Source organism: Tiliqua scincoides, chromosome 1, assembly GCF_035046505.1.
Source record: "Tiliqua scincoides isolate rTilSci1 chromosome 1, rTilSci1.hap2, whole genome shotgun sequence".
Lineage (NCBI taxonomy): Eukaryota > Metazoa > Chordata > Lepidosauria > Squamata > Scincidae > Tiliqua > Tiliqua scincoides.
The window spans coordinates 16975862-16995490 of record NC_089821.1 but is presented as its reverse complement, the minus strand read 5'-3'; the positions used below and the strand labels follow the sequence as shown (position 1 = coordinate 16995490).

At 43.9% G+C, this 19629-nt stretch overlaps 1 protein-coding gene and 1 pseudogene across 3 annotated transcripts in view; one reads left to right on the top strand and one right to left on the bottom strand.

Annotated features, from left to right (window-relative positions):
* TTBK2 (tau tubulin kinase 2) overlaps window positions 1-19629 on the top strand; it is a 74840-nt gene that overhangs the window by 14662 nt on the left and 40549 nt on the right. For all 3 annotated transcript variants that reach the window (XM_066631130.1, XM_066631117.1, XM_066631122.1), the window contains exons 2-4: window positions 8752-8911; window positions 10418-10565; window positions 16593-16666. In XM_066631130.1, the coding sequence (XP_066487227.1) occupies window positions 8843-8911; window positions 10418-10565; window positions 16593-16666 (291 nt within the window). In that variant the 5' untranslated portion in view covers window positions 8752-8842. The remainder of the gene's footprint in view (window positions 1-8751; window positions 8912-10417; window positions 10566-16592; window positions 16667-19629) is intronic.
* Window positions 17469-17593, bottom strand: LOC136637543 (5S ribosomal RNA; annotated as a pseudogene).

Genomic DNA, 19629 nt, shown 5'->3' with positions numbered 1-19629 from the left:
CAATAGATCAGCCCATAGTTTCCACCGGGGAACTACTTGCTCAGGATGGGGCGACACCTTCCCCTTATGACTTCTCCCAGTGGTCGCCCTCCCTTCATACTCGGAGGGGTGCCTCTCATTTTGTACATTTCGGGCCCTTGGCCGGGAGAGGCTTTCTTCGGGCATATCTTGTAGTTGCCCTAACAGGAGAACTACATCCCCAACATCATGTCCCTGGGCTGGTCCTAACATGGCCACTATGGCACCTTTTAGGTGTGGCGGGGCCCCCCTTACCAGTCGTGCCCTCATCCCAGGTGAGAAGGGCTGAGAATCCGGCCCTACGAAGCCTGGCACATACATGCCTATTTGCATGGCCATTGTGCGCAGCTGCCCCATTGCCTCGTCTATGGTGCGCCAACCTGGCAGGTTCTCCTCCCAATCCAAGGGTGAGGGATATCTCGCCTTTATCGCCAATCCAACCCAGGCGATCAAAGAGGTAGGTGGACCCTGAGCCCCCCGCAAATAGCTGTTAATTACAATGTCCCGTGAAAGGGCCCCTAATGCTTTTAATTCCTCTGGGCTTAAGTGGATGGCACCTGCCCCTTGATCATATAAACGGAGCAACCAGCTACTCAGCTGCTCAGTAGGGCGTTGCCTCATATCCCGACCTATCTCCACCAATTCCTGTGAAGTATAGTCCCGCACGGTCCTCACTGTTTGTGCAGGAGCGCCTACGGGACCCTTGGCCTTGTTGGTAATCAAGGGGCGTGCCCGTAGCACAGGTTGTGCTACCCTCCTAGTTTTTTCCATACCCTGGCCTACCGAGGTCCTGGGCGTATCTCCTTCTGAGGAGGGATTCACAGGGCTCTCACTGTCTTCCCACCCTTTTGCTCCAGGCTGAGGTTTAGCCCTTAGCTCGATCAAGCGCTCCGTTAGGACCTCACCAACACTTTCTGCTACCCTAGCAGCTTTGTGGGCCCTTGCTAAGGCCTCCGCATAGGCTGAGTTTTTTTCTCTTTCCACTAGGATCATCTTTTTTAATTTGTCATTTTCTGCTTTCAGGGAGCGTATCTCCGCATTCTCGGTATATGACAAGCTCAATTTCCTTACTGAAAGGATACCACGCTTGACTACTCCTCCCATACACCAGACCATCTTGACCAAAGCCCATCCATGCCTTCCAGAAGGCATCAGGGACACTCATGTCTCTTACCATAAGGTCCATTGTATCCCACATCCACCAGGTATCCATTCAGCCTGTTTTCCCTGGTTGTCACACTAGGCGTGCTGCAGGAAACTATACATCCTGGGTTCGCACCCCACTCCTGGTACCAAGTTGTCTTGTCACAGCTCCTCCCCACTGGGCCTTGTGCCCGCTTAAGGCTGATTAGTTTTCCTGGGTTGACTCACCAGTACAGCACGCAAAAGTCAGAGTCCAAAGTCAGCAAGCCACGTCACAGTCCAGGGTCAGTTTGTCAGTCAGTCAGTCAGTCCAATCAGTCAAAGGTGCCAAGTCAGAATCCAAAGTCAGTAAGCCAAGTCAGTCAGTCCAAGGTCAGTTTGTCAGTCAGTTCAATCAGTCAGTTAGTCTCGTCTCTCCTCTCCACATTCACTCCTCCTACAACCCACAATCCTTTCTATCTCAGGTGCTCCTTATATCCTGAGGGATCTCCTTTAGCCTCTAGTGGCTGCAGCTGTGCAGCACACCTCCAGCTACCACCTGGGCCTTAATCCTGCATTCACTTAGAGCAAGGGGCACTGTGGACACTACATCCTATCTCCTCGGTAATATCTTCCGCAATGTCACTACAGTCAGTTTATTTCTTGATTTAATGTGAGTGTTTCCAAACATAGACCAGATTCTTTTGCATGCTGCAGAAGATGGAGGAATCTGAAGAAGACGAGAAGCAAGAGGAGTCAGAGGCTGTGTTGTGCAAAGACCTTGCCACCATGTTGCAGGAGGAGTATGTTTAGAATTCCAGATTGCATTACTGGACCAAATCCCTGAAGATGTTCTATATTCTGCAACACTTGGAAGTACCTTCCCAACATCCAAGTCCTAACATCAAGCATGTGATGCTTGCTTTGTAATCCAGTCAAATGCAGTAGCAGTGCTGTCATCACTTGTATTTCCACCTTTGAATCTTGGATCCAGCAGATTTGCAGCAGCATGAATTGGATGGCAACAAAATCCTTCCCTTTTTAAAATAAAATCTTTACTTTCTTCCATAGTTGTAAGTGGAGATATACTGAGATTTTCAAAAACAGTTTTTATCTTGGTCATTAAATAAGGCATTTCTGACAAAAGTGCAGTATCTGATTTAGATGTAGTGATTGCTGCAGCAATTGCTTTAGAATCTTCAGGGAATTTTGCAGCTAACCCAGAAGACATCCTGATCAAGAACAGTGTTTTTTACACTCCTGGGTACTTGTAAGATCTTCAACTATTACTGTTTCCTGAAGAGCTTCTTTGTTTTTAGTAAACTTTCAAAGGAGATCATCACTCTAGCCCACTGAGTTTTGCTACAGAGCTTAACAGCTCAATCCTATGCATGTCTACTCAGAAGTAAGTCCCATTAAAGTCAATGGTGCTTACTCCCAGGAAAGTGTGGATAGGATTGGGCTGTTAGTGTCACTATTTTATTCTTTGCATTTTTTCCTACTTGCTTCTCCTTGAAAACTGCAGCTACAATATGAGTACCTTTTACATGTTTTATAACTTCTTTTGGTCGTCTAGAGATCATTTGAAGGGTGTCCAGTTTCTTAATATCATTAAGAAGCACGTTGAGCCCATGAGATGCACATCCTATTGCAGTAATATGTGGATACTTATCCATTATGATCTCTCATGCTACTTTCATATTGTTGGCATTGTCAGTCAGCAAAGCAAATACTTTACCACTCCCAATTTTCTGTAGGACTTAACATATTTTACAGCTGATATACTCTGCAGTATGTCTTTTCTCTCCTGTTTCAATGCTTTTGTAAAAAACTGGTGTATAATTCCTTCTCCTCTCACAGATTCCATTACATGTTCCTATTCTGACTCCAAAAGAGGCTTGCTTAAAGAATGTCTGCTGGTATGGTACCAAAGAATGGTATAATGGTCTTAGTAATTTCAAAGCTTCCTACCAGTATGTATTTTCAGTTATTGAAAATGGTGTTCCCGAAGAATATATTGCTCTTGCAAGAACTTGATCAATTCTTTCCTGATCTTTAGGTGTCATCTTGTTTACAAATGAAGTTATTTAATAATTTTGGATGCAGCTGTCTTAAGTAACTGTTTACTTGAAGATGCTGCTGATGGGACAACAACACTTTATGTTGCTGCTGATGTTACAGATGGAGTAGAAAGAGGACTTCTTGAATGAGAACGTTGAGAAAAACTATGTGCATTTTCATCATTGTGGTCCTCTTCACTTAGATCCATGAAGGATTTTTTAATATCTACAGGACACTTGTTACATACAAGAATGTGTTTTGTCATCCTGGTAGCATTTGGAAATGCATATTTCATCTGACAATATTTGCAAATGACATTTGCAAGCCCCACATGAACACCTTGGATCTGGTGGAGCAGAACTCCATGGACCCACCTTCCTCCCTTCCTGCTCCCTCCCCCTAGCACACCTCCCGCCCGCCCTCTCCTTGCCCCCTTCCTTCCTGCCACACCTCTTGTTCGCCCTCCCTACGCCTCCCACCTCCCCGAAATGCCTTCTCCCCACACCCCTCCTCGCCCCTGCTTACCATGTCTGTGAGACTGCCAAGCAGCAGAGGCTGGGCGCCTGCCCTGCACTAGCCTGGTGCTAGCTGGCCGGTGCTGGGCTAGCACGGGTGGTAGCCCAGCGGTGAGGTTTGCAAATGTGCCTTATAGCACATTTATGACAGTGCGCGGTGGCACAAAGCTGCGTCGCCAAGCCCAGGATTGGGCTCTGAATTATTATTTACACAAAGTTATAAAGATAAATGTAGCTAAATGATTCAGTTTTCTGGAATCAGATAATTTAAAAAGGTAAGAGTTTACATTTAAGTATATACTTTCAGGTTCTTTCTGTAGCTCTATATTTTCTTCCAAAGCTTTGAGGCCTAGTGAAGAGGACAGAACAGAACCAAACATACCTACCCACATGCCAGAGCAAAATGGAAACCTTTTTCTTTTCTTGTGACAATAGCAGCACCTCCTAAAGCAAGAAATGCATCTTGTTCTTGCATTGGAGAGTTCAGTTTGTAACCTAGCATTTGCTTGACCTCAGTGCACAGAAATTAGAATAATCTGATACCATACATATTTTTTAGAAATGATTTGGAAAATATTTGAACATCTTGTCTTAAAATATTTTATTCATCATGTTAAAATAAAACATTCCATAATCAATTCTCTTTTTTCCCCAATTTTTCTGAAAAACAAAAACAAAAAAGGCTTCAGGAAAAAAACAAAAAAAGTTTTTTCCCCCAAATTTTTCCAGTTGTTTTCCGGGCCTTCATGTCTCTAATTCAGAGATAGGCTTCATCTAAAGCCCAAAGGTTGCATACAGTTCTACAGGTTGCATATAGACTTCTAAGCTGTAATTAACCTTTCCTCCCTAAATGTGTCCAATTCTCTTTTAAAGGAATCTAGACCAGGTGCCACCACAACATCCTGTGGCATTGAGTTCCACAGATTAATTACTTGCTGGATAAAGAAATATTTCATTTTGCTTGATCTGACTTTCCTACCTGTCGTGCGCTTTGTACACTCCCAGGGTTTTGGGGTGCTCAGAGTTCTTGGTTTTGAACCCTAGAGCCCTCAAGGGCCCCTGTTCGGTAGTACTGCCACCACCCTGTATGTGCCAGTTTCTCAGTCCAGGGACACTGAGACCCTCTAGCCTTAATTCTATCCCTTGCAGTCACTGAGCACTCTCTTTAATTAAAGCCTCAGTCCTCAAGTTACTAGTCCTCAATGAGGATTTGGTAGCTTGCTGAATGGCTAGGTAGGATTCTGAACCTTTGTCCCCAACATACAATGAAACAACTTAGTAAAAGGATTTTTACTTTATTAAGTACATAAGGTTACATAAAGTTACAAAAGGCAGCAAATGCTAGAGGCATAAAACTTCTAGGAAACATATCAGCATTAAAATAACAAAGCTAACTGGCTATTATTCCCTAACTCTCACCTGGGTCAGCTTCCCTTTGTAGATCTTTCAGCCAGGTTACCCAAGAGGCCACATGGCCCTGTGGAGCAGGCTCTCCCTCAGGATGTTGCACCCACAACCTTTTTCCACCAAAAAAAACACAGACACACCCCTTGGGCTTTGTTCTTATACTTCTCATGCTAACAGGTCTGAGGTGACTCTACTCATTTAAACTGTCCAGTCAGAGACCCTTGGGGACAGAATCTTCCCAAAGACACCGCCACTGAACACATTTCCAGTTCCACTATATCTTTCTTGAGAAAGATGCTCTTTTCTCTCTTGCACAATACCAGAACAAGGGGTCATCTGCTAAAATTGCGTGGTGGGAGAGCCTGGGTTGCTGTAAAAAATTTTCTCTTCAGATAGATGTTCTGTGTATGTGAGTGAAAATCAAGTGACTGTAGGAGTTAAGGTATCTTGATTTGTTCATTTGATACCTTTCTAGTAGGTTCACTATATTAGGATATTCAAATTTCAGCTTAAATTTGTGATATATATATTGTACTTACTTCAGTCACCATTTTAACAACTTGTATATTTCTCCAAGATCTGTTGATACTTTTGGAGGAACTGGATCTGATAGCTAGTTCAGTGAAGTATGTTCCTGAGATGATAATCAGAGTTGAGTGGTAATTGGCAGGGATGTGCTTAAGTCACTGAGCCTGAGTTGCAAGTCAAGACCTGGGTGAGTGTCCTCATGACTCGACCTTCAAGTCATAATGCATGGCCTTCATGACTCAACCCATGAGTCTTTGGAATCATTAGTCATTTTGAGAAAAGTTGATTCTTCTGGTCCCCCCTAGCCGCATGCAGCCAAAAAACAAAAACAAACAACGAAAACCACCTTAAGCAGTTGTCCTCCTCTCAATACCCCCCAGCCTCTCTCTCCTGGAACCAAGCTACCCTGCTGTCACCGCCCTTCTGAATGCTGGCTTCCAGATCACCCATGAGGTCTTTCTGTGTGATGTGGAAGCAGCCAGAAAAAACAAAAACAAGAGTGCGCACGTGCACATACAAAATAGGGACTTGAGTCATTTTGAATTCTGACTTGTTTTTAGGATCACTGGCCCAGACTTGCAAGTTGAGTCGGGGTCAGTGACATCCACAACTCATCATGAGTCAGGTGCCCATCCCTAACAATTGGGTAGCTTGTGAATTGAGTCTTTTATGTTCTACCTTTATGTTTGACTGGCAAAGTGTGGTTGAATTGTCTTCCTTTGATCCTTGAGGTTGCTATTACTAATATGCATTATATTCTAATTTTTTTCCTGCATGTTCAAATTTCTTTACATATCAGCTTTAGTAATTTTTGCAGTCAACATTATCCCCGTTGTGGGAAATAGTGTCTTGCGTAAGGTCACATACTGAGTTCACAGCTTGAATGTGAAAAATGAGACTTCATATTTGACAGCTCAGGTTCTCAGCCACTACACTATACTCCCTCTTGATTCTTCTTATAGCTATTTACAAGCTTTATCTTGGTATTGGACCTTTTGCAGTTCATGCTCCTAATTGTGCTGTGTGTTTGTGGTTTATTACAATGCAGTATTTTGTCTCCATCAGCTCTTGTGGAGCACTTTGCTTCTGAGACATCTCTAAAAGCACAACTTATAGATGGTGGGTAGTGTCATAGTTATGTAAAGTTCTGCTGATGCCATTAGGACTACTACAGCAAAGGCTGCAAGATGTATATACTGATGTTCCAAAAAACTGCAGTCACTTGATAAGATTGTATATGTGTTTATCAATTGACAACAGGTTTCTAGTGTGTGTATATGTGGCAAAATGTGTGCACACTTTTTGTAAGTGACTATGCCCAAGGCTTTCCCTTTCAGAGATCTTAAGAAGCACTAACATCTCAAAAAATGTAGAACTGTAAAAATCTAAATAGAAACCACTAAAACTATGGAAGAAGTCCTTTGCATTTACATCATAGCATCTGATCTCATTGGTGGAGTATTTCTGCAGTTTAAAATTGCTGCCTTTCAGCTGTGGGTTAGCTACCAAAGGGTGTCTGAGATCTAAGTGGATTTGGGGAATCTTTTGAGAATTTGTCCTTGTGTGTCATTTATTGTGGATGGGGCAAATATATATATTTTCTGTCCTGTGTGTAGTGGTATAGCTTTATTAATTTTTTTAGTCTTTATTTCAAGAGACTGCACAGAGTGTGTGTGGATGGGTAGGGTGATGTGATGTCACATTCACATTCAGTGTGATGATTGCATAAGATTAGGAAAGGCATGGAGAATGAAAAAAGAAAATTTTTCTGAAGCGTTCGTCAATCCTACAAGTTATCATTCTCGTATTACAGGCAGGGGCTGAGCTTTATCTCAACCATGACCTCATTCTTTTGCCTTAGTAAAGTTGGGCTTTCTCAGCTTCAGTCTCTGCCTGTAATATGAGAATTATAACTTCCATAATTGTTATATAATAATAAATAATATGAGAATGATATGATGATTCTGTACAACCTCTGGGTTTTAGAGATGGGCTGAGTGCCAGGTGCAAGGAAGTGGCAACAGGATATAGATATCTTGTTGTCTTGAGGTCTCCCTGAGGCATCTGGTCGGCCACTATGAAATACAGGTAGCTGAACTCGATGGGCCCTCGGTCTGATCCAGCAACGCTCTTCTTATGTTCTGGCAGTTTTGATGTAAAGTTATTGAGATGATGTATGTGAAATACTTGGGAAGCAAGTGTTATGCGGTGAGAAGTATTGCTCTGGTATTGCTGATTTTTGACATTAAAATTTCTAAGTTATTCTGCACACAAAATAACTTGTGAAGTTCCTGCAATAAATTGCAGAAACTATTATGTCTTTTGTCCTTAAGAAAATGTTTGAAAACATTAAAAGCTGCAAGTTGACTTAGAGCGCAATCCTGAACTCGACGAGCCGGCTTAGTGCCAGTGGGCATTGTTGCAAATGTGCCATAAGTCACGTTTGTGGGCTTTAGCAGCGGGCGAGTGCCAGTGGTAGCCCAGTGCTGGCTGGCGCCGGGCTACTCCTGGGCGGGTGCCCGGGCTCCGCCACTTGGTGGTCGAGCGGACCGCTGAGCAGTGGAGAAGTAAGTGGGGGCGTGGCGGGAGGGATGGGAGAGGGCGGAGGAAAGTGTGCCAGGGGGAGGGAGTATAGAGGGAGGGAGGTGGGACCGGTGGAGCGATGCTCCATTGGATCCAAAGCTTCCGTGTTGGGCTTACCGCCTGACACAGAGGCTTTTGATTCACCACTGGCCTTTTCGTTGCCGGTGAATCAAGTGGCCCCATTGCAGGGCTACTCTCTTTACCCAGGGGAAGGGGACAAAAGTCTCCTTCTCCTGAGGAGTCACCGGCAGCTGCCCAAAGTGTGCAGGATGTAGTGGCAGTCATTTTTGGCCCTGCCGCAGTCCTGCACCCCAGGAAGCTCAGGATTGGGTTGTTACTTTCCACAGTAGAAATAAAACACAATAGAAATATCAAGGGCTTTGTGTATTTGAAAATTTATTCTCTGGTTGTCTTTCAGCTCTGCATCAAGTTGAAAAATAAACCTGGGTTAGGAAGGCAATTGTTTTGCCCATGTTTTAATTAACAAAATTCAATGTACTGCTGTTTATTTCTATAGCTTCTGCTTAAATGGAAACCTCCTCTGGGAACTGGATGGTCTCTACTGACATTGGCTTTGCATAGCAGCTGCACCACCCCAGGAGATTGCAATGAGTGGAGGAGGGGAACAACCAGATATCCTGAGTGTGGGAATATTGGTCAAAGAAAGATGGAAAGTGGTGAGTATATTCCCTCTTATAAAAACGCAAAGCTTCTTGATTCATAGAGTGAGAGAAGGAGAGCAGCTGGGGGGGAGAGGGAGGGAAAAAGGAATACGGAAGCATTCAACAAAAAGAAAAAATATGAAACTTTGGACAACCAGAGAGCGAGCGAGCGCTAAGACTGTATACTATTATCTAAACTGTAAAAGACAATAGGGCAAGATGGAAGGGTTTATTTTTTTCCTTTTTTTTTTTTAAAGCATCATCTTTGTCAGCTTTGGAAGTAAGTTCACATAAGTTACTAGGCTGTCCATACCTACTTATGTTGGTCCTTCCTGGTACATTGCTGCTGTCCAAGAACATTTCAAAACTTTTGCTATTTATTTATATAGTCATGTGTAATGAATAGAGGTTGCTATGAAGATCATAGGTTTGTGGTGTGGAGGAGGGGCTGTGTCTATATATATGGGGTGTGTTCAAATATATAGTGAATTGCCTTTGCCGAATGACTGAGCACTGGAATGTGGTTTCCGTAGGCTGTGTTTCTTGGGGGTTGCCACAACAACTCTCTTTGGAGCAGTCTATTGTATGATGAAGGAACTGGTTTTCCATCTTGTGTTCTTTTAAATCTTATGGAGAATTAAGCAGAGACATCAATGGCATGGCTCAAGGCCCACTTCCCTTGCTGAAATGCATTATTTTGGGAAGAACTGAAGGCAGGTACTTTGGTTGAGTGGGACACTGTCATGGCCAAGAATAGATGTTCTGAGTCTGTTGTCTAGAGACAATTTTTAGTTACTATGCCTAACAGTGCAGGTGCCCGGTTGCAAGGGTGGTGTAGTGTTCTGGCCAAGAGACTGAGCTTTGAATTGAGAGCTCCCCAATTTTTGGCAGCAACTATCCTCTTCCAATTCATTGCTTCCGAACCATCAAGTAACTTAAATTTATGCTTCCTTCTGTTCCCAGGATTATACAGATGGGCCTAGTTCAGGAGGAAGAAGGAGTTAGTTATATATGCTAATCTGTAGGGAAGCAAATAATCTTCCACCTGCTTCTCCCCCCAGTAACTGAAGCCTCTATAATATGTTCTTGCCACTGTTGTTCATTATCACAAAATGTTAATGGTCTATAAAGACCACTTTTAGCCTAGAGAGTGCTTGAAGTGAACAAATAACTATGCTGGGCTAGAAGAGGGCAGTGACTCTTGGTTTCATTCAGATCATGTCTTGCAAAATGGCAATGAAATAATTCAGATGGTCCAGTCCTAATTCCGCGCAGTGCTGACAGTCCGTGTGCTGCCTTGGCAATGGCCATTGCAAACATAGACATGCATTTCTTAATACAGGCATCCCCTGCTCATTTGATGGGTTAGGAACCAGAGTCATGGTGAAAAGTGGAAATGGTTGAAAAATGAAACTTGGTCTTTTTTTAGTTTACAAATGTTGCTTCCAATGGTTTTTAACTGGTCTGAAATCGGTTGTTCTTAATATTGGTGTTGTGTGCCTTGTTCCTTGTTTACTACAGTTGAGAAAGATAGGTGGTGGAGGGTTTGGAGAAATTTACGACGCATTGGACTTGCTTACCCGTGAGAATGTTGCACTGAAGGTCGAATCAGCTCAGCAACCAAAGCAAGTTCTGAAAATGGAAGTAGCTGTGTTGAAAAAACTGCAAGGTAAGGTGAACAAAAGATCCCTGTACTACAGTTTGCTAAATATGAGACACGCATTTCTAATGAGGAGTGGTTAGATTTTATCACTTCTTTGTACCTACGACCTGGGAAAAATGAATGAAAAGGCCTTGTATTAAATTATAGCATATTGATCAGCACTAATGATCAAATATAGTTAACTAGGAAGATTTCTAACTATAGTTGTGAAAACTAGGACAATTTTCAGAAAGCTGCATTATTTTGATATTGGTTATAATTCAAATGATTTAGTTATGCTTGGTAGTGAGCCATTCAAAAATGTTTCAAAAACGTTCAAAAATGTTTTAGTCACCCCCCAGCCTTGGATAACTTCTCAGGCCACAGGGTGTCCTGGCTGCTCTTCCTGCTTATTTCACATTGGCACTGTTGAGGAGAGCAAGATAGTTCCCTACTTTAACAGGGAATTGAGAGAAAAAATCCCTTGTAACACTGTTAACATGCAAATTATCTTGGTCTGCAGCAAATTAAATTAAGCTGAATATATACCATGGTACAGTCAAAATATACTGTATGTTTGTGATTTGGTTTGTAATTGAATACCTAGTGGTAATCTTCTCTTTTTGTGAGTTGCTTCCATGATGTCCCCTGACCCATCCCACTTTTCCAGGAAGCATTTGTAAAGACTCCTCTAGATCCATAGTTCTCAACTTTTTCCAATTGCGTCCCCCTTGGCAGCCCATTTCCATAAATTGTACCCCTCATATTAGCAAAATGTTTGTAATTAATATAGCTGCAGTTATTTCAAATTTACATATAAATTTATCGGATCATTTTCAACTACTGATCCATATCTGATAATACATGAATTGTTGACCAGGAACTAGCAGTTGCTGGGGCTTTCACAGCCAGTTAGCTCTTCCTGCCTTGCCAGTTCCACGTGGCATTCTAATACAGACTTGCCTTTTTCCGCCATTATTCATTTCTTTTTCAAGTACTCCTAAAGGTCCTAGCAAGTACCCCTGGAGGTACATGTACCCCAGGTTGGGAACCAGTGCTCTAGATTTTCATATGAGTGTACCCCACTAATAATATTTAATATTATTATTATTTAATTTGATTTTTACCCTGTCTTTCTCCCTGAAGGCCACTCAAGGTTGCTGCATATTAGTATTGCAAATATGTTTGGTCCCATTCAAAACTGCCCCATCCCCTTCCACCAGCAACTAGTGAGGGGCAGTACCTTGGGGGTACACAGCCCCCTTAGCGAGCTTCCATGTGAGTGCACTGAGCTACAGTCTCCTGTCGGAGCTGACTTTCGGTTTGCGATTGTGCAAACTGGAAGCGAGCACCACTAACAGATTGGAGCTCAGTGCAACCTTGCAGAGGCTCACAGATGGGGCTGCAAGCCTTCAGGAGGCTTCAGGATGCCCCCAGGTACAGTACAGTACCGTAGGGGTGCCATGATAGCTGCAGTGCCATCGGGGGAATCCGTTCCTGGACCACTCCTCTCAAGGGGAAATGACCCATTTCTGGTTCCCCTGGTACATTGTGAACCACCAATTTGGGAACTGCTGCTTTAGATGCTTCCAGCCATTCCTGTGTACCGGAGTCTACTCTTTGTGTGTTGTCTTTGACCCTGTTATGTCAGTGGGTGTGCCAGCTATTTTTCTATACTTGTCTTCCTTTTCCTATCATGGTCTCAGAAGCCAAACTAAATATGGCTAAACCAGACAAAGCACCATTACCACCAAAACTTCCTCATAGTGCTTTTTGCTATCATAGAGATACTGCCATTTTCCTTGGGATCCTCTCCAACTCCTTCCTCTGTTTCCTGTTCCATGTCAGTGTCATTGCCAAGTCATGCTATAACTGTTTCTTCAGCAACAGCAATTTTTTAGTATTGCCAACTTCTTCATTTCTGGCAAGGCTCACATGCCTCTAACAGTTGCACAACCAACAAAAGCTCAGCAGGTGAAGCGATTTGCCTTCTTGCATCACTCTGTAGGGAAAATGCATTATTAGCAGCCAAATTTCTGCTAGTCATTCACTGTAGCCCTGCCCAGGGAAAAAGTTGGCAACATGACTCCTCTTCCTCTTTGCACTTACTGCTAGAAATAGACTTTTCTCATTTCAGAAAGTTCATGCTTTTACCCATCACTATGCTTGTATTACCCTCTCCTTAAGTGTCTGCACTGTCATCTTGTTACTTGTCATGTGACCTTGCATTTAGTGCTTGCATTTAGGACTATCATTCTCAGGCCCTTTTTATTCCGTCTCTTGGTCTTGTCACTCCACACGAGTTCTGTCAGCTTTGTTTCTCTTATCACCTTCTAGGGTTTGCCAGTTCCTTCCTGCAACACAGGGTGAATGAGTTGTGTGAGAGAGTGAATGCATATATACATGATGGAGTGTGCTGCAGGTGCCTCTGTAGCACCAGCAGTCATTGCATCAGATAACAGTGTGAGTTGCAACTTCAGCATTAGTCCCTTTAGCTAATGATGACAAGCTTCTTTTCTCTCTCTCCCCCCTCCCCAGTCCTTAATTGAGGTCCCTACATGGGAGAGTACTGCAGGAGTTAATTAGTCAAAGGCTTTAATATTTTGAAAGCATGTGTAAAAGGAACTCATCACTTCAGCATGTTTTAATATTACCCCAAACGGCAAAAGCTACAATTCTGTTCAAACATATGCTTCAATTAACAATCCTGTGACAGAAGGTACTGGATAAATGAGTGTACTAAGCACTGAGTGGAATATTTGAAGTACTGTAGTTTGCACGCAAAAGAATGAGATGCTAAGCTAAACCGTGAACGTATGAAGGAAGATAACAGGACTATAAGGAAGGGCAAGAATAAGAAAGGGTTTAATTGGTGGTAGAAACTGTGAAATTAATGAGGTGATGATAGTCTAGCACAGAGGTGTCAAACTCGTTTCATACCGAGGGCTGAACAGCATTCATGATGCCTGCTGAGGGCCAGAAGTGATGTCATTAGGCAGGAAGTGATATCATTAAACAGGTCATAAGCAAATATAAGCACTTTTTCTCACTTAGGAACTGATTAGCTGCAACTGACAGAAGAGAAAATACTCAAATCTTGATCATAGTTCAAGATATAAGAGAGTCCAATTTTCATGTGGACTGCCCTTGCAGCAGTAACACCTCAGCACTGCTCAGCAGCTGAGAGCCTGAGGGCCAGCTAAAAAGCTTCTGCAGGCCGCATCTGGCCCCCAGGCCTTATGTTTGACACCCCAGGTCTAGCGGAAACTCTGTTCTTTGCGGGGCGTATCTGAAAAGTAGGAAAGGGATCTGTTCCAGGCTCAGAAGGCTGCTTGGTATGAGGTAAGGAGGGAGGTTGTTGTACATGGCTTTCTGTTTTGACTCTTCAGTAGAATCCTATCTTGTTTCTATACAGAGCAGCCAATATGAGGCAGAACTTTAGAAACATAATTTGAATTTAGGGAAAATCCGAGTACTTCTAGCCCTTGCAGTCTCCTGTTTCTGTGACATATTGACTACCAGTACTGTACTTAAGGTCTCTTACCCTGAATGTGGTAGATTTGCAACTCTTTGATGAGAAATTACTTGTTCTACTGCTCTCACCTTTCTGTATTTACTTCAGTCTTAAATGCTAGTGTCTCCTGCAGTTCTCTGTTTTGCTTGAGTCGTGGATAAGTTGTTGGCAGGTTTCTCTCACAGCTAAAATAGTGATGTGGGAAGAGTATTGTAAATGTCATTGTCTGAGGCAAGCATGTTCAGTTCCACACTGCTTCTGTTAAGTTATGCAATAGAATTTTCCATTGTACTTGTATTTTTTGATCAGATATTTGATCAGTGAGATGTCAGATGAGATCTATAAGGCTGTCAGATAACTTTCATAAAATGCCCAAAGCAGTGGCATCACTAGGCGGTATGGGGGGTGTGCGGATTGCACTGGGTGACACTCTCGGAGTGTTATCTTCAGTGGCCAAAATTGTGCTTCACATGAAAGCAGGGGTAGATGAAGGAGGTCTAGGGCAGTGGTTTCCAAATGTTTTCAAGTTGTGCTCCCTTGACCTACTGGGCCATTGGCTGCGGCTCCCTATTAGGGCTACAATCTTATATTTTGTATAGGGTGGTGGCTTTTTCACAAGGATTCCACAGCTCCCCTGGCTGGTTTCTGCAGCTCCCCAGGGAGCCACAGTTCACAGTTTGGGAACCTCTGGTCTAGGGGTTCACTTTACCCTGGGGGGAGAGGTGGAGTTTCTCTACTCGTACTGTTGATTGCTTATCCCTGAATAACTGGCTCCTGACTCACCAAGAGATCTCCTGCCAAATGAGCAGCCCTTCCCCTAGATCCAGAAGGTTATGATACCCTGTCCAGGTGAGATACTTCTGCTTCCCATCGCTCTGCATGCCCAGGTCTTGTCCCTAGTGCCTCAGTGCAAGCAAAGAGGAGAGGGGGGCTTGAGCAGCACTCAATTCTTCCTCCTCCACAGGATAGTCTCCTTGGGCTTCAGGTTTTTCCCAGACCTTGCCAGAACCCCCAGCTTTGCATCCTGCTTTCTTTGCCTCATCACTGGCAATCAAGGGGGTTTTAAACTCTCCTGGGCCTTGTAAGCATGTGTGGCTCCACCCCACTCCCAGATAAGACTCTGGATCTGCTAGTCACTTTGCCCTGGCAACCGAGGAAGTTTTACTAGAGGTGTCTAGAGAGCTGGAGCTTTCCAAGGCCTCTAGCTGGCCTCTTGGGGCATCTCTCATGGTAGTGAACCTGTAGACAGCAAGTTCAGGTTCACACCTAGGGGTACAACCCTTCTAACCCAATACAGGTGGTTTAAAAAAAAACAACACCCTTCTGCTTTTTCTAACGCTCCTCAATCTCCAAGACTTGGGGGGGGGGAATCATGCAAATATGAATGCTTTGTTCATTGCAGTACCCCAGGCACCTGCAGGGCTTCTGTTTCAGTTCTATTTCTTTTAGCAGTCTTTGGTCAGTACAGAACTCAAATTAAAGTGATTTGAATTCAGTTGAGCTAAATTTATTAAAATTTGAAGCATGATTTCAAGCAATTATTCATTGATATTTCAGTTATCTGCTATCCCACCTTTTCAAGTTGCTGTTTGTAATGATACCAGGCTATCTTCATGTAAGCACTGGCTAGGCCTGCTTCTGATATTATTTATAGAATTCTAATCCTTTTCTCCCTGAGTTGTATCCTCTATTTAAAATTTGTACAGGTCCCTGTATGTCTCTTTCTATGGAGCAATTGGCTTCAGGCAGGGTGATTTAATTGGGGAATTGGCTTGGGACAGGTTCGGTCAGGGATAGTTAACTCTGCAACTCTTTGTACACACTACGGAAAATTTGGTCTATGGATGTCCCCCAGTGCGTGTCCTTTGGCTTTGGTCTCTCAAACATGAAAAGTAAACATGTCTATTTTTGACCAAAATTTAAAGTATTTTTAACTTCAAACTAGTTTTCAGTGTAATTAACAGCACGATTCCATTTATTTTAATGGAACTTACTCCCAGATAAGTGTGCATAGCTTTGGAGCCTAAGAAAATTTAATCACATGAATTGTTTTTCTTGCCTTAACTCCACTGTATTATATTATTATAGCAAAGGGTAGAAACTGGAGCTTGTGGGAAAGTGTTTCCATTTACAATGCAATCCTATGCATTATTACTCAAAAGTCAGTTCCTCTTATTTCAGTGGGACTTGCATAGGACTGCACTGAAAGTGTGTCTGCTCAGAAGTAAGCCCCATTGAGCTTAATGCAACTTACTCCTAGGTGACTGGATTGTAGCCTTCAAGTATGGTTGATCCTGAATGATTGATTTCAGTCACTTAAAGAACTTTGGATAATGGCAAAGTTTACTTATAAACAAGATGTTTATGGGGTGGTGGAGGGGTAGAAAGAAGTAGATATAGCATTTTTGTTTTGTGTGAACACTTTCACACATGTGTGATCTGCTTTCTTACATTTGTGAAAGACATATCTAAGACTTGTGTTTGGCACCTCCTAAAGTATAAATGATGGGGAAAAAATGAAGTTTTTTTTTCTTCCTCAGGGAAAGATCACATCTGTAAATTCGTTGGCTGTGGAAGGAATGACAGATTTAACTATGTGGTCATGCAGTTGCAGGTGAGTTTATTAGATTTATTTATGCATCCTGTGCCAATGCCAAAGGGCCCCCCCAACACTGGTTTTTCTGAAGTCTAGGGGAGCCTTTATTGGGGAGGAGGCTAATGGCTAGTGGGGACTTGCCTTGTGCTGCCACTCAGTGTGATCCTATAGTGAAGAAAAAATTCAGTCTTCTCTGATGTGCCTAGGTTTCAACATGTAGAAATGGACAAAAATGGTAGGAGTATAAGAGCCCAATCCTGTGGTCCGCGCCCCGCCTCTGCGGCACGGACCACAGTCATAAATGTGCCTTAAGGCATGTTTGCAGGGCTTACTGCTGGGCTCCCAGTGCTGGGCCACTACCTGGAGGGCACCCACGTCCCGCAGCTCGGTGGTGCCTGCGACTGCCGGGCTGTGGAACGGGGAATGGGGGTGTGGGGGAGGCGTTCCAGGGAGGGGAAGGTGTGGTCGGGGGTGTTCCCAGGCGTGGGGGAGAGGTGGGTCCACGGAGCCGAGCTCCGCAGGATCCAGGGTGCTCGGGTAGGGCTGCTCGCCCTACACGAGCGCCTTCACTTTAGCGGCGACCAAACAGTTGCCGCTAAAGTGAGTAGTTTCATTGCGGGACAGCTTCCCTTACTCCGGGGAAGGGGACGAACGTCCCCTTCTCCCAAGGAGCCTCCCGCGGTAGTGCAGGAGGCTCTGGATCCAGTGGGAGCCCTTTGTGGAGCTGCTGGGTCCCACAGCTCTGGGCAGTTCAGGATTGGGCTATAAGACAATAATGATCATTGGTTGGCAACCTTCAGTCTCGAAAGACTATGGTATAAGCCTACAGCACCCGGTATTCCCAAGTGGTCTCCCATCCAAGTACTAACCAGGCCTCACCCTGCTTAGCTTCTGAGATCAGACGAGATCGGGCATGTGCAGGGTAACTGTTATGGCTTGGTAAGTGTTCACAGCAAGCGGCTGTTCAGCTGCACCATGTGCCTATCTCTCAAGGCCAGAGCGTAGGCCCTCCCGGGAAAACAGACGACACACGGCAGAAGTCCTCCACCAAATGTCTCTTTACTATGTACAATATATACAGCGACAGTCCAGATAACACACAATCACGAATCACACTGATGTAGCCTTCGGCACAAAATCCACTCTGCATCTCCCACACTCCAGCTTGCCCTCACTGGACTATATACTGGCTATAGCCAATCAGAGCGTACTAAAAGTGCAAAGTCACTCTGATGGCATATGGGGTGACTCACCAGGTGACAGTCACCTGGTATGCATCACCAGATGTTGCATCATCTCCTCCCATGATGCTGTGCGCAGTCAGGCCAAGACTTCAGGGCCTGACACTATCCAGCCTGCAAATTACCTGCAGGCCGAGGATGATCCCATAACAGTAACAGTAATGCTTTCTCCCAAGAGGGACTTTTAGGAAGCAAAATTTGTTTTGCGGGATGGGAAAAAATTGCCTTACTATTCCACAGCATTAACAACATGAACAACCTTGTCTTTTATATTTCACTGATTTTGATGGGTTGGCATTGTGGTTACTGTTTCTGCTTTATGGATCAGTTAAGTTGTCTTCTGGGAATTCATCATTTTGTTGGGAAACACTGAGGAAGAGCATGTCTCTCCCATAGCAACTGCTTTGAATCTTGAGAACCATTGCTTTTGTGTGAATATTCCAAGAATGGTTTCAGTGAACTTGTATCACCTTTTGTTTTGGCAAACAAAACTGTAAGCGTGTACAGAAAACTCAAAAGCTCTTTCAAATTTTCCAGACAATTGAGAAAATAGACCACATTCCTTCTCCTGTGTGAAACTATTTCAGCAGCTTGACCTAATTCAGTGCTTTTAGATGCTTTGGTACCAAGCAGTATCGACTAGGACTACCTCAAGTACGACCCCTTCAACTCCTTCCTCTTTGCTTATACTTTTTTTGGGGGGCCTTATGCATGAAGCTACTGGACTACTTTTAATCCTGAGTACATTTTGTTCAAGCCACAGATAAATGGGATTGGCTGCTGCTGTGTAAGAGACCATGAGTTAGGTCTTTAAGGGCCCAGTCGTATGGACCTCTGCATACCGCCAGCTCTGGGTGTCACAAATGTGCCATAAAGCACATTTGCGGCACCCTGTGAGTAAACGACTCTGGCAGGGAGACCTGAGACAACTTGCCAGCACCATGGAGGAAGACCCAACTAGTGGTGGTGACCAGATAAATGCCAGATGGTGAGGGGCATGGGGAGGGTGGCGGGAGGGTGGGGACAGGTGTTCTGGGGTGGGCGAGCGTGGAAAAGTGGAGGGACCAGCCTGGTAGGGGGTGGGACTGGCGGAGACCTCTTCTGCTGGATCCTGTGCTCTGTGTCGGTCTTGGAAGCCCAGCAACAGGGCTTCTTTCAAGTCTGAGCCAGCGATTTTGCTGACGCAGACTCGAATAGCCTCATTTGGGAGCTGGGACCTTACTTGTGGTAAGAGGACAAATGTCCCTTTTCATTGAAGAGACCTCCAGTGGCTTCCTTGGCCCCACAGGATACAACGATGGCCATTTTGGCACCACGATGCCAGGAAGCTTAGCATTGGGCTGTAAGTGATGTATACAATTCTGTATAAATTATTCTTTAAAAATGGTTTTCAGTATACAAAAGTGGTCTCACAAATCCCTTTTTAAATGTGAGAGAGCAGCCAACAGCATTACAGGACACCTATCTTCACTGATTACAGGAAAGCTTTTGATTGTGTTGACCGTGACAAATTATGGAGAGCTCTAGAAGATCTTGGGGTGCCACTACAACTGGTGAAGTTGGTGAAATCATTGTATGTTAATCAGGAAGCCACTGTATGAATTCAATATGGAGATACGAACTGGTTCAAAATCTAGAAAGGTGTGCGACAAGGTTGCATTTTGTCACCTCTCTTATTTAACTTGTAAGCTGAAGTGATTATTAGAAAGCTGGAGTTAGAAGAATCTAATATTGTAAAAA